Consider the following 15925-nt stretch of genomic DNA (forward strand, 5'->3'; position numbering starts at 1 on the left):
ACTGGAGTACAGTTTTGGATATGTTGTTTGCACTGACAGTGCAACTCCTAGGTGAAGACTCAGAAATGTGGGCTGAGATCTGAGATTGGATGGTGTCACCAGGCCTAGCTTCTTCCCAACTCCAAAGCATTTGCTGCCACACCCCGGCTTTTGCAGGAGGTTTATTTCTTTAAAAGAAGTTAGCCAAAAAAACATGTTTCCTTGATTAGGGTGGAGTAAAACTAATACACTAATAAACACTTGCCAAAGCAAAATCATGCTGGCAAAGGATTAGACTTGCTGAATTACATTACATAGCTCTAGACGGGGTAGGATAGTACAGTATAGAAATAGTAAAGCTTTTGTAAAGATAGCTAATAGTATAGTACTCTGGAATAAGGAGAGTATCAGTGGATTAGAGGGGTGGCTAATGTAGTTGCCGCTAACTAGAGAAGTGTCATAGGTAAGGCTATGTTTGTCATGGGTATTTTTAGTAAAAGTCACGGACAGGACACAGGCAGTAAACAAAAATTCACAGCCCATGACCTGTCCATGACTTGTACTATATAACCCTGACTAAATTTTGAGATGGGGAGGCAGCCTGGGGGTGCCATGGGTGCTGCAGGGGAGCGGGGGTTGGCAGGGCTGGCAGGCTCCCTACCAGGCTCTGGGCCTCCTTGGAAGTGGTGACATCCCTCAGCTCCTAGGCAGAGGCGCAGCCAGGCAGCTCTGTGTGCTGGCTCCACCCCAAGTGCCGTCTCCACAACTCCCATTGGCCAGGAACTGCGGCCAATGGGAGCTGTAGGGGCGATGCCTGCAGGCGGAGGCAGCGTGCAGAGCCCCGAAAGTAAGCACCGCCCATAGGCCTTCCTCCCTCACATACCCCAATCCCCAGCCCTGAGTCCGCCACCCAAACTCCTGCTGCTGCTGCGGGAGAGGGGCACAGTGGCCCAAGACTGCCCCAGGAATGGTCGGTGCAGCTGGCCCAGGAGCTGCCTGAGCTGCTCAGGTGGCCTCTGAGCCATCCGCACCAGCCACTGCAGAAGTCACGGAGGTCACGGAAATTCACAGAATGTGTGATTTCCCTGACCTCCATGACAAACTTGTAGCCTTAGTCATAGGACCATAGAAATTAGAGAAGGAAACAGATTATTCCCTGCCAGTGCAGAATTGTCACTTTGATGCATAATTTCTAGCTTTGTCCTATCTAGTGTTAAATGTCACACGTTATGGGGTTTCCACTGATTCTTTAAGGAGCCTACTCCACAGTCTTAGAGATATCACTGTAGGGAAGTTTATCCTGAGATTCAGCCCAAATTCTCATTTTTCTATTTTCTTCCAGTCACTTTCTACGATATTTACGCAAAATGTGCTTGATAGGCTGATTTTTTCTTACATTGAAACATAAATTGGAGGCTTTTCTAGGCACACTTTAGTATTTTATAAAATTACACGGAGGGCTTGAGTTCAGAAATGACACAGAGTTCCTTGACTTGTGTGTCCATGCAAGTAAAGCAATCCTAAGGCAACATACTCTGGAGGGAAAGGTTCAACCTCAGTGTTTAAATAGTTCTTTATAGTAAATAGAAAATATTGGCTGCAGTCTGAAAAAAATAATTATTTTTTATTTTGTTCTTCATCAAACTGCTAAGGAAAAAAAGAGGGAGATTAGCATCTTACATATTCTTCACAACATACCATGAGCATCTATTCATATGCCCCTTTGTGAGGAACTGATGTGCTGCAGCTAACAGTCTCTGGGTTTGAAATTCTGGGCAAGACGTTTTCCTAGAAGAGCTGATGACCCAGTACCTCACTTCCCCTTTTGATCTAATAGAGTCTAAATTTGTTAGCTATTAGAGCTCAGCACAAAGTCCATTTGTTTACTAAGGATTTTGCTTGTAAAAGCGAGGATTATGGGCGGCTCCTTATAGTAGGCTTTGCCTAGCCTGTTTTGAGTTATATACACTCTGATGTTTACTTGCTGCTGTAGATAGGCTGTGAACCTTCCTGTACATGTCATTTTTGCCTACCCACTTTCAGGTGTCTCTAGTCTGCACTGGCATTGGTGGGACATAGTTACATTTAATTTGTGTTCTGTTAGCAGTTCAATTCTGGGTAGTGCCAACTTTTATTTAGCTAACATGTCAGCTACTGCAGTTTCTCATATCTTATCTCCCCTTTCCCATTTCTCTCCTCTCCTGTTCATCCAAAACACTGGTTCCTTTCCTGATGATGTAATAACATCTTCCCCTTACTTGTGTCTTTGTGCTGGCTTCCACTTGTTGTCCACATAAAATTCAAACTGTTAATTCAAAGGACTCTGTAATTCTGTCCTCTCTTATATATTTGACTTCATTGGCTCCACCACCCCCTTTTATTCCTTTTGTGTTGCTCATGATTGTAGCATAGTTTCCTTTCTCTCCTTTAATCACTCCTTACTATGTGCCTTCTGCAATGCTGCCCCCTACACTTGGAAAAGGTTACCAATCATTGTATGGCAAGCCTCCTCCTTTTCCTTGTATTGTTCTCTATTGTACCTGCTCGTGCCTAAGCACTATTGGGCAGTGTGACTCTATTATTTGCATGGCACAATTCATGTGTGGTAAAGCACTGTCTAGGCCCTATAACTATTTATTATTTATATTGTTATTTAAATAATGTATAATCAACTCATTTACATAGTTTTTAAAAAAGAGAGTGTCATCCCCATCGAAGCTATATGCATTTTTAATCCACACACATATGCCATATACATTTCAAGCTGCCCACTTGAAGGGTCTGAGGGGGATTTGTTAACTGAGAATCACAATTTTAAATAAATATTAAATACTCTTTTTTTCCCTATCTTTTGTCAAGTTTATTACAGTTTATGATACTTTTAAAAAATAAGTAGGAATTTTTCATGGTTCTACATTATTACTTTCTTTTGGAGCATATGCTATTTTGTTGAACTTTAGTGAAATAACTTGAGGAGACTTAATTTGCCTCTCAGCTGTGCAGTATCAGCCTGTGTATAATTTCATTGCTTTAAAATAAGTAATCCTTTGGACCGATAAAAAGGGAAGATTTGAGAATAGCTAGAAAACCACTACAATCAATTTTGTGTGATGCTCCAAATGTATAACATTTTGGGACCTTAATTATAATACCTGAAGGTCAAAACAGTGCTGTATTGCAATAAAATATAAAATGTAATAAAGAAATTATTCCTGGGGAGATGAAAGTCTAGATTCATCACTCATTAAATGGTAAATTCATAGCCTTTGTGTAATTTGTCATCTTTAGCTGAGGAATTTGAATGACAAATTAGGTGAAGGGATACCTGAGGCAAAAATACATCAGCATTTGGATACAGTAGAAAAGTGGAAAATGTAGTCTCCCTCAACAATGTTTATTTGTCACAAAAGTATTTTGTTCTACATTTAGTGTTTGTCTAACTCCACCTTTTGTTTTTTAAATTAATAATTAGTTGTGCTAATAGGCATAATTATCATCAGTTTGGTGTAATGGGCAGTCCATTGTTACAACTAGATTTGTTTTGTGTTATGTATATAATTGAAAAGCCTGTGCTTTTATTTTATTGAACCTCTTAGGAACCTAATCCTGAATTCCTTGTCCACAAACAAAGAGACACACGGAAGTCAATGGAATTTATGTGTTTAAGGCTATGTTTACACTTGGAGCTTGGGGTATGAGTCCCAGTTTGAATAGACATACTTGAGATAGTTCTCATTGAGCTAGTGCACTAAGAACAGTAATGTAGCTGCAGGTAATGCAGGCACCAGCAGGCAGTGGCATGGGATAGCTGCCCTATGTACCAGTGGGGTCCGGTCAACTAGCCCATGACTCCATTCACTGCTGCCCATGCTACCTTGACTGCATTACTATTTTTAGACAATAAGATTGGACAAGTATGGGCATTTGAGCTGGGAATCACACTCCCAGTTTCAAGTGTAGATGTAGCCTTGGGGTTGCAGGATTGAGCCTAGGCTACCTTTTTACTATTTACATAATTCAAGATAGCATTTTTTTTTCAATACAACATTTTTCAAGACATCATGGGCTGCATTCTCATTTACAATAAGGCTCATTAACAAGAGCTTTAGAGTATGTCTACACTGCAAAGGGTCCCTGGAGGGCTTGTTAGTCTGGTTTTTAGCTCGTGTAGAAGCCTGTACCACCACATCCACTGTTGTTATTAATAATATAATATAACATAAATATTATGTAATATAAGGAGATATACCTATCTCATAGAACTGGAAGGGACACTGAAAGGTCATCAAGTCCAGCACCTTGCCTTCACTAGCAGGACCAAGTACTGATTTTGCCCCAGATCCCCAAGTGGCCCCCTCAGAGATTGAACTCACAACCCTGGGTTTAGCAGGCCATTGCTAAATTAAAGTTAACATGGGTATGCCTATCCATGTTACAATCACACCTTCACTTTGCAGTGTAGACATAGCCTCTCTACTTGGAGCACATTTTATTGGTTTGCTCTCAATAGCTAGTGACCTGTTTAAATTCAGATGACACTGGGGAGAAATCCTGCTCAGCCAATTGACCTAATACTACATTATCATAATCTTGTGTCAGTGACCAGCAATTCAGTGGCTTCTAAACATCCGCTTCTCCAGATGTGTCCTCACAGGTATTTATTATCTACTGATGATCCTGCATCTAATGATGTGGGAAAGAAAATGGCTACGTCAGTGACAGAAGTCTTGTTCTGAGTCTGACCATTTATAGCATAAAGTGTTTTTTAATTCATACCATATCTGTACAGCAAATGAAGAAAGATTGATTTTCCTCTACCATTGTATCAGCAAAGTCCCAATCTGCAAAATTTTTCCATATGGTGAACAACTTGGTTAATTCAGGATGTTTCTATAGTAAGAGTCAAGCTCTTCCTCTCTGCAAGGAGTTTTCTACATGCTTTCTGGATAAGAATGCTCAGATTCAGCTGCCTAGTCTGTCTCTGTGGTAGGAGGAACAAATGCTGAATCTTCTCTGCTTTAGTTTGAGATTATCATTACATAGTGTTAGTAAAAGATCAAAATCTCATAAGATTTTTAAATTTCACATAGGCCACAACCATGCACTGGATTTTTAAAATATATTTTATTGTATGATGGAAATCACAGATGGAAAAGACCTATGAAGGACATAATTCTGCAAAGCACTTAAGCACTTGCTTAATGTTAAATGTATTATTACGAGTTTTGCTGAATCAGGGCCAAAGTCAGCCCTTATAATATTATTTTGCATTTCTTTATACAGTATAGTAAAGTTTAAATGACCTAAGAGTGCGTTCTTTTGCTTCTTATCATGGGCAACTATTCCATAATCTAACAGATCTCAATCTTGGGAATTTTTTTACTGATATTCAACTTAATTTTTTCCTGTATTAATATCTTCCAATTATTTCTAGTTATGTCTCCTAGCCCCACTTTAAAAATGTTCTCTCTTTGTCTACAGGTAAAACTGCTTGTAACTGTTATTTAGTGTACTTATTGACTTTTCTTTTAAGTAGAAAACAATTCTACCATCATTTTCTAGATGTTTGTTTTTATCATATTATTTAATTTATACCCTATTCTTCATAAATTAAAACTTCAGTATAATTCACTTAATAACATGTATGCTATTACAAGATATTTTACACTGTACAGAATTTAAATACAGTATTTAATTCCTATTTTAGTCAAAATTCACATATTATTTGTCTTTATTTTCCTCAGCTCCGACAGAAGCCTCATTGCATCCTCATCTAGGTATGTGCTAAAAGTGTTTACTATTATTGTCATAACTTGAAATCACTAGCTTTTTATACATAAATAGCCTGTAAAGTCATATAGAAATTGTGGCTTTGGGGAAATTCAAATAAATATGAGACTCATTTAAAAGGGATCAAATTAAATCTAGTTCTGGTTGGTTTGCTATTTATCATGATTTTTTCATTGCCACTTGCTTATTGGCTCTGAGTTCTTGCGGCATGAATACATGGTGTCTCATAACTTGCCTCTCTAATTACAGGCTAGATTATCAGTTTGTGATTTAGCCTGTAGTAAGAGATACTGTGCTCTTGCACCATCCCTGGTGCAGCCCGGTAGGAAGATTGTGCACCTGTTCTTCCTGCTGCTTCAGGGAGGGAGCAAACTACAAAAATCTATACATGAGGAAGCGTACAACTCCTGACCTGCTGCATTAACTGTGTTGCTGGGTAAATTGTGGGAAGGTAGTCAAGACTCCGTCCACTCCCACTCCTTCCAATCCATATGGCATGACACACTGGCACAAGGGAGTAAGGGGCACATTAGCCTGCTTATTACTCTTTTATGTCAGTACAGGAGCAATAGGCCTCTGTCTGGCTTTATGTGCTATGAAAACAAATAGAAAAAGAAACAAGTATTCTGTGGTCTAGTTGAATTCCTGATCTGATTGAATATCAAAACAGATTATTTTCTGACTAGTTTTGTGTATTCTGTTTAACACAGTTGAGAGATGGACCTAACAGGTGTCACTCTGTGTAGGTACCTCTGAACATGGACACAGTTGTTTGCAGTCCATTTTGCCTTATATAGCTGTGCTGGAGTGACTAGGCAATGCTCTGAAACAGTGGCCTGTCAAGTCCTAAAATAGAGCTTAAAAAAGAGAGACCTCCATGACTATAAGCCTGTGTGTCCCAATGTTCAGTACTCTCCAGTGATCATACTTACTTGTTGCTGGCTTTAAAAAGAGTGTTTTTGGATATGCCCATAGAGTCTAATTATGATCTCATTTGCACAAATGTTAATTAGGAATAATACCGCTGAAGTGATTGGAGTTATACTGATGTAAAACCATGTGATGTCAGGATCAGGCTTATCATTTCCAAAACATTTAAAATGTTGGAATGCATTGAAGGCTTTTCCATCATGTGTTTATCAATTTGGCCCGGATTCTGATACCCTTGCTCCCGCTGAGTAGTACCGTATTCCGCTGTGGTCTCATTCCCTTCAGTGGGACTATCTGTGGAGTACTACACTATTCAGCATTACAAAGGGTATCAAGGATATCTGTCCATTTATGTCAGCATAACTTTTCCAAAATGACAGAAGAGAAATAGTAAACATAAAGGCTGAAAACCACAGAGAGTTTGATTTGGGCAGAAATATACTGTATTTGGTCCACAAAGCAAATCTAGGGGAAAAACTGGTGTTCAATGCTTATAGAGCAATATGTAAAAAAAAATTAACATCACTAACTATTAATATACTCCTAAGTACCTTCACAGAAGACTAAGAATCATGAATTCTGATTCTGATCTTACTTACTCTAATGTAATCCAGAGTAACTCCATTAACTCAGTGGATTTACACTGTTGAATAACTTGTGTCATACCAGAGTCAAGTCTATGGACATTAGAGATGTAAAATACCTGTTAGATCAGGGTGGCCAACAGGTGGCTCCGGAGCCGCATGCAGCTCTTCGGAATTTAATATGCGTCTCTTTGCATAGGTGCTGACTCCGGGGCTGGAGCTACAGGTGCCAACTTTCCACTGCTCAACCCCAGGCCTTGCCCCCACTACAGCCCTTACCCCAAGGCTCCCACCCCTTCCTGTCCTCTCCCCTGAGTCTGCTGCACCCTTGCTCCTCCCCCCTCCATCACAGAGCCACCTGTACACTGCAAAACAGTTGATTGCAGCAGGCAGGAGGGCGAAGTGCTGATTGGCAGGGCTGCCGGTGTGCTGGAGGTGGCGGGGGTGGGGGAAGGCTGATGGGGGTTGCTGACGTATTACTGTGGCTCACTGGCAATGTACATTGGTAAATTCTGGCTCCTTCTCAGGCTCAGGTGGCCACCCCTGTGTTAGATCATCTAGTCCAGGGATCAGCAAGTTTTCAAAAGTGGTGTGCCGAGTCTTCATTTATTCACTCTAATTTAAGGTTTCGTGTGCCAGTAATACATTTTAACGTTTTTAGAAGGTCTCTTTCTATATGTTCATAATATATAACTAAACTATTGTTGTATGTAAAGTAAATAAGGTTTTAAAAATTAAGTTAAAATGCAGAGCCCCCCAGACTGGTGGCCAGGACCCAGGCAGTGTGAAAATCAGCTAGCGTGCCGCCTTCGGCACATGTGCCATAGGTTGCCTACCCCTGATCTGGTCCATCTCTCTGTCAATGCAGGAATTTTTCCAACTCTGTATTTAGAAACAAGATTCAGTGTGAAGGGGAGTTTGGAGCACAGTCTCTTAAAACATTTGCTTTGAATCCTATAAAATCTGTGTGTTTATATTACATCCAGAGTGAATGAATTGAGACCAGACCACTACCATAAGAAACTTTTCCCCAGAAAATCCTGCATTACAACACTTATATGCTTAAAGCTGATGTTTGATTTATTAGGTTTGTTCTTTTTACATTACAATTTTGAAATACTTTTGCTCTAGGTAAGGCAACACATTGTCAGGGTTGGTTAGCAAAATGGACCATTACACTGGAATTCTTTCCTACAGTGCTTTATTTCTTTTTTTAGCTGAAATGCATAGTGACAGCATTATCCTACGAGATGACTTTGACTCTTATCATCAGCTAGAATTGAATCCCAGTATGTGGTAAGTTTCAGGTCTCTCCTTTCCTTTACATTTGTTTTAGGAAGTGAATATGCTTTGATTATTATTATGGTTATGTATTTGTATTATGGTAGCACCTAGGTGACTTCAGTGGGACTGCTCAAAGCATGCAAAGTTAAATACGTGTATTGGTCTTTGCAGGATCACAACTTATATAAACTAAAAAGACAAAAGGTGAAATCTTAACCCCAATGGCAATCAATGGCAAATTAACATTGACTTCAACAGAGCCAGAATTTCACCCAAACGGTGGGAGAAAGGCTGTACAATCCCCATTACACAGATGTGGAACTCAGGTATTGAGAGATTAAGTGACTTACCAAGGACATCTGTGGCAGAGCTGCAAACTGAACCCTGCTCTCCTGAGTCATAGCCCAGTGCCGTAGCCACCAAATCATTCTTCCTTTGAGTGGTGTCACTGTATCCTTAGTAATTTAAAGTTCAGTTTATATTTTGTGTGAAATAAAAAACATAGTTTTAAACAGATGCAACATCATTACCCATAATCAAGCAAATCCTTCTCCCACTGAAGTTAATGAGAGTTTTTCCTATTACCTTGAGTGGGACCAGAATTTGTCTAGATGTGTATGCATAATGTTATGCAGTGTAGCTGTAGCCAGGTCGATCCCAGGATATTAAGGAGACAAGGTGGGTGAGGTAATATCTTTTTAGGACCAAATTCTGAGGGAGTGGCTAAGTGTGTAACTTCTGTTGGTCCAGTAGAAGATATTACCTCCCCCACCTTGTCTCTCTATACATAATGATGACATTTATGCAAAGATAAATGTGAGATGGATGACATTGAGATGATTCACACTAACTTCAAATGAGGTAAGTAATTATAACAATTGTATATCTACCTTATAACTGGGAACAAATCAGCAATTATTAATAAAGCTCTCCTTTACAGGTGTATCTCAGAGATACTGCTACAGCACGTTGGCTCTTAAAGCCACAAGACTCCATTATAAATTCCCATTTTACAGTATACCATAGGCACTAACATGCAAATATTCTTAGATTGCAAGATCACTCTTGACAAGGGCAAATTACTGTATTGATACATAACAAAATGTTAAATATATTTATTTATATAAAATAGTCTCATGTGTCCCTCATCCCTCAACGTCAGGTATAAACACAGCTTCACCAAGCCATTGTAATGTCACAATTCTGTCACTCAATAATGACTTGTTAAAGGGATGTCCTTCATGTAATGTCACAAACCCACTATCCGGTAAAGGGGTATTTATATGGAACCAGTTTGGGAGCAGCATTACCACACTATCAGGGCCACACTATGATATCAAAGGGAATAATTCACTTGAAAACCCAGTAAACTATAATTCTCCTGGGTACAAGCTAATACCCTACATTATAATATCAGTCTTAGGAGAAAGATTTTAAGTATGAACATTGTCCAGCTATACCGGAATAAAGACAGGATACACTGGATGTGGTTTAATTAGGCCTTAACTTTATTATTAGATGGCTGCAACTACCTGGCAGATAAAAGTGTATAGTGCAGGTAGCTCCATGATCATTTCAATAGCTACGTGGGGGCTTCCATCAGCCTCCCCTGATTTTTTCCATCCTGGTCCCCAGCCAACCCACTGCTGGGACCTTACTATCCCCCTCCCTCCCCCCGAAATGAGGGTTAAAGTGGGCTATAAAGGGAGCGGGGGCGGGTTGGTTCATGGCTATGCAGTCTAGACACCCCAACCCTCCCACCCCCATTCCGCTTCTTTAACAAACAGCTCCTTTAAATCCTTTACCAAACCACTTATCTGATCACTGTATCCCCTCCTATGGAGTATCTGCTTTGGACATCTGCCACAAGGGGGCACCAGCAATTAGCTTGTCTGCTTCCTCCTGCCCCCAGTCCCTTTTTTGGATGGGATTATTAATAACGGTCCCTACCATTTACTGCCCCATTCAATTAATACTACCCACCTCATAGGTTGTGTTTCCTTCAAGACAGAGAAATATTTTGGTGGGTTAACTTGTTTTGTTCAATGAAACTCCTGACAAATGCAAAACTTCTTTCATGCAATTCAAATTCTGCTTTTTATCTGATGAACAGTGATTGCTTTAGTTCTATTTGTGTTTATGGCTGGTTCTGAAGTATATTTTCCCTGTTGGAGATCTGACTTAATTTTTCTTTTTTTATTACAGTCTGCTATGTGTTGTTTTCCTCCTGTCGACATCTTTCAGAGTTTCACCTTTTTATGTATCCAGTTTGTAGTTTATAAGAATTTCACAGATATCTGTCTGTTGCATATATTTTTTCTAATGCTATCTTTTTTCCTTTTGTTACATTTTGTATGTTATCCTTTAGAATTCTGGGCAGATGCAATGAGAATCTAGAATCTCAACATATAAATATCTCATTTTCATGGGAATGGATAGATCAAGGGCTTTATAATGGGATACAGAGTATCAGGCAATGAAGATAATTTTAGCTTCAGTGTGTTAAATAGACTTAAAGGAAAGAAATGAGAGAAGGCATTATTTCCCCAACAGATGTTTCATCACTCACAGAGGGCCTAGCTACTGGGAGCCTCCAAAACTTATTTATTCACTGGGCCCTATTCATAAATCCATCCTCGATTCTTAGAAGTCTCAACAGAGAGGCCATGGACTGAACTCCTGTCCCTAGATTTGGTCCCTTTAATAATCTTGAGACATATTGGTATGGCAGTGTGTAGGGACTTCACACTAGTGCCATAGCTGCTATTTGGATAAAGGACTCTAGTCTTCATTGTGATGTCTATCTCGTACAATACATCTGTCCAATGGTCCCTGATCCTCACAGGCCTTTTGGAACCACTACAAATAATAATAATAAGCCTGACACCTTTCAGCAACAATAAATTAAGCTAGAAAAAAATGTAAGGGGAAAAGAGTAATTCTTGTAAGATATCCTGCACTTTGCTGCATAGAGGATTTCTCCAGAGACACTCCCTTCAGTGAAGACCTGCTTAATTCAGAAAGCTCATTCTTCCTTGTCTGTGTAGCTGGAGTTAAATCAGGGATTACTAACCGTTTATGCCAACTACCCTAAAAATCGCATTTTTCCCTGGCAGCTGGTGAGATTCTCTCTTTATCACAAACAATTGCTGTAACTGCAACTGCAGTATTTCCAGTCCCATTCTTTTCCTGATTTGCTCTGCTCAGAATGTAGTAGCAGCTGCCTTGCATGCACAGAATAATCTAGTGGGGGCTGGTGACTAGGGGCTAGTGAGACTAAGCCCCACTAATAATTAGTTGTAGCCATTATTTGTGTAAAGATGAAAAGAGGTTTATCATGCTTTCTTTTCTCTATTCTTCCCAAATCCCTAAATAGCAACTCTGACTTGGATGTGCTTGATGCTGCCCCAGCCATCCAGAGTGCCTTCGTGGCATGTACAACTGCAGCCAGGGGTGCACAGTACAAATGCGCAGATAGGCCATTTCATGGCTATGCATGTCTAATTTTATGAGACCTGTAGAGACTGAGCATGTCACTTCCTCACTTGTAGAAGTCTCACATGAAATAACTGTATTTTGTCCTGAGCATAGGATTGATCTGGCTGTTACTGCCTATTGATTTATATCTCCTCACGTGTGTTGGAAAGGGATAGTGCAAGTAAGATAAATTTCTGTATGCACACCAAGACTAAATAAGGGACGTTACAGCTAGTATTTGTGTACTCTTTATAGCAGTGATAGTGACCCTATGGCACAACATTTGAACTTTTCCTGAGGAGCATGTTATAGCAAAGTGCTAAATAACCAGAACAGGCTACCAAATTAGAAAGCAGATCCAGAAAAACATTTTTCGTTAATTTAAGAGCAATGCTTTAACTTCAACACAAGAAAACTTGAGAGAGGAAAAACCTCTAAGATCTATAAATTAGTCAAGAACACCTGCTGTCAGTGCTTTACCCGGTTCTGTACAAAAGTTATCCAAACAGTAGGCTGCTCAAGATAAGCAGCATATTCATGGGTACATTCAGTAAATTAAAAAAAATGATTTAAAATAAAAGCTGCTACTGGCTCAAGTCCAGCAGCTCTCATTACCAGCATGAAACTGTGTTTCATCTCAAATCCCATCAACACTCATAACAGCAATCACTTACTGAAAAAAACACCCTCTTGGAAGATGACATGAAGAAAAGCTGAGCATACGAAATCAATCACTAAGAAACAGACTCCAACTCTTATCCATAGCCTGTGAGAAATGAAGTGTTCAGGTATTGTGATATTTCCAGTGGCTAAGAGGTGGATGAAAGTTCTGTGAAAGGAGACAAAGGTCCTAAAATGATCTCCAAATTGCAGTAAAGCCAAGAATGAAACTTCAAAAAGATTTATGTGACTGTTTGAGATGTTTATCCCCGTTACATTTCTAGGATTATAGAAGACATGAGGCAATATAATGTCAGCAATCTAGTGTAATCTAGAGGGAAACGAGCTAGTAGAAAACAAGATGACGAATGGGGACAAGGTTACAACAGATGTTTGTCCTTCAGCACAACGAGAAAAGAGTAGAAATGAACAGAGGTGGCATTTGTAGAGAGCAGAGAAGAGCAATGGGAGCTCTGCAGAAAAGACATCTAGATGAACATGTATCAATAGTGACACCAAGCAAAAGAAATGAAGAGAAAGTTGAAAGAAGACATAAGGCAGGGAAGTGGCTAAGACTATGCAAAGGGACACACCTAGCTAGGACAGTACAAATGGTATAAGGAATTAGCATTACTGTTTGCACCAAGAGGAAATGAAGCACAGCAAATTGGAGTGTTCTTATTTCTATACATGCAAGAGGATAATGATGATCTAGGGAAATACACATCAATTATTTTGCTGTCCATATATTTCTGTCAAGTTGCTGAGCAATTAACTCTGGAGCAATACATTTCAAATGGAACATGAAGATTTGGGATCAGGATTACTCACACTTCTTATGAGAAAATAATCCTAAAGAAGATGAATGATCAGATTATTAGGAGGACAGCTATCCAGAGCTCTTCACAATATATTTCACAGATGAGATTATGGAAGAAAAGTATCTGAGCAGCTGAACCACTTTATATTCATAGTATCTTAGAAATTAGAGAGAGAAAAGACCGGTTAGGTCATCTATCCCCTTACTCGTGCATGAGTATTCCTTACACTATATTTATAGACAATGTTGTCCTGCTATACGTAAATAGCAAGGGTTCCTGCAGGAGCTGAGCTATGAAAAACAAATGTGGGGACAGAAAATAAAAACAATGCTTATAATCAAGCAGAATAATCATATCAGCAACATAGTTGAGCAAAAATGGCATAATACACCTACTTTGCTGAGGTGACGTGAAGTTGATATAAAAGGAAATGATTTTGTTATTTAAAACAAGTTATCTACAGAAGACCTTTGTGTCACAATATCTCCGTCAGTTTGTCAAAATTGTACATAAATATATTTAGTATGTGATCAGCAGTGACTGAATGAATGATAGATTTTCTTGGTAATCTGGATGCAGTCAGAAACCACGTGACTTTAACTGAGAAGGGTAATACTACTTTTCTCTTTTATAGTAAATCTCTTATGAGAATTTTGAAGTACTTGATTAATATTCATTAAGTCTCAAGATAACCCGCCAAGTCAGGTTAGTATTATCCCAATCTTAGAAATGTGTGAAACTGAGCCACAAGAGATATTTAAGCCAAAATCTTCAGAAGTGTCTGCTAATTCTGGGTGCACTAATTTTGGGAGCTTAAACTTGAAACACTTAGAATCTGATTTTCATAGATACTGAGCACCTGTAGCTTTCACTGACTTCAAATGGAGCTGTAGGTGCTTAGCACCCCGATAATGAGCCCCTATATGCCTTAAATTAGGCACCCAGAAACCAAGAAACTCAACATTAGTGGACACTTGGGGGAAATTTTCGCTTTAGTAACTTACCTAAGGTCATACAACAGTAAAGAGTAAGGAAAATGTATCAGGATTCCTGACTCCTAGTCTGGCTTCTGTTAATTTCCCGAATATACTGATAGCTTCTGGATTGTCTTATTTTTATTATGGAATGGAATAATGAAACTCACAAATAAAGAAAACAGTTTGATCTGTGTATTTTGTGGACACTAATGTACCATTATTATAGATATGACACCACTCCGAGCTGGTAAGAAATATCCAAAATTCCCCTGAAATTGATTTTTTCTTATTCCTATCTCCTACGCATGCTGAAATCCATAGACACGATACATTCTTTTCCAGAAAAATCATTGGAAAGACACAAAACAAATATTCTCTACCTTCCCTTCCTATGCCTTTCTCTTGATAATACTCGGACTTCCCCTCATGCACTCCTTCCCTGCATTTTAAAGAAAAATAAAATTATAAGCCAAATTCAACCCTGATATAAGTGGATAGGAATCATAATGAAGTCAATAGGAGTTGCACCAGCTTACATAATTATTCCTTCATAATGATTTATTAAGCTGCAGCAATATGAATTGCTAAGAGTACCTTAATATGATTGTATAGAGGAAAAACTACTTTCTTGTATAATATCTCACATTGTTTTGGAAAACAGAACTGAACCTGACCTTAAGGGGAGACAAGGTCGTCTTTGACTCCTGTAATGGACTTTGGTGAAACAAATCCAGCCCTACAATGAATTGACTCAGGGCCAAATGTGAAGAGACTGAGAATAACAAATCCAATCAATAATTCACCACATCCAGAAAAAGCATCTGAAAATCTAACATCAATCACTCAGTACATCTTAACGCTCATAAATCTGCAAGGCACTGTGTTCTCACAAAGTTGTTCTGTTCTTCAGAAAGTCAGCTACAATAAAGAACCTTATTTCAGTTACCTCAGGAGAGTTCTCATGGGAAGCCAGAAGAACTGATAAATGGCAATGTGCAGCTGCATGAAACACTAACCACCAATTCACCAGGACTCAGAACTGTCTTCATGTGGATGAACAAGCATTTTATATATATATGTATATAGGAAGTGGATCCATTAATAGCCGGATAGCTTGTTTTCACTGGCCCATAACTCAGAACAGACAGCAATTTGAATGTCTTAACTACTGTGTCATAAACAACTCCATGTGATGCTCATGGACAGTCTTTTGGCCAACTGTGCTTATAGCCATCTGTTAGGACAGCGTTATGCCTGCTCACAAGTTGATCCAGGCTGGAGACTTGCGGTAATGATGCATAAGTTGAACATTATGAGAAATCATCAGTCTATGCAAAATGAGTTGGGAAGGAGAATTGTATCATGATGAACATAGGATAATGACATCAAGAAAAGAAAATGGTGGATGCCAGGACAGAGTTAC

General features: G+C 39.1%; 1 protein-coding gene across 1 annotated transcript in view; it reads left to right on the plus strand.

The window, feature by feature from the left end:
- Nucleotides 1-15925, plus strand: part of RELN (reelin) — a 484263-nt gene that overhangs the window by 198089 nt on the left and 270249 nt on the right. The window contains 2 exon segments of the mRNA XM_030549629.1: nucleotides 5724-5756; nucleotides 8501-8579. Of these exon segments, the coding sequence (XP_030405489.1) occupies nucleotides 5724-5756; nucleotides 8501-8579 (112 nt within the window).

Source organism: Gopherus evgoodei, chromosome 1, assembly GCF_007399415.2.
Source record: "Gopherus evgoodei ecotype Sinaloan lineage chromosome 1, rGopEvg1_v1.p, whole genome shotgun sequence".
NCBI lineage: Eukaryota > Metazoa > Chordata > Testudines > Testudinidae > Gopherus > Gopherus evgoodei.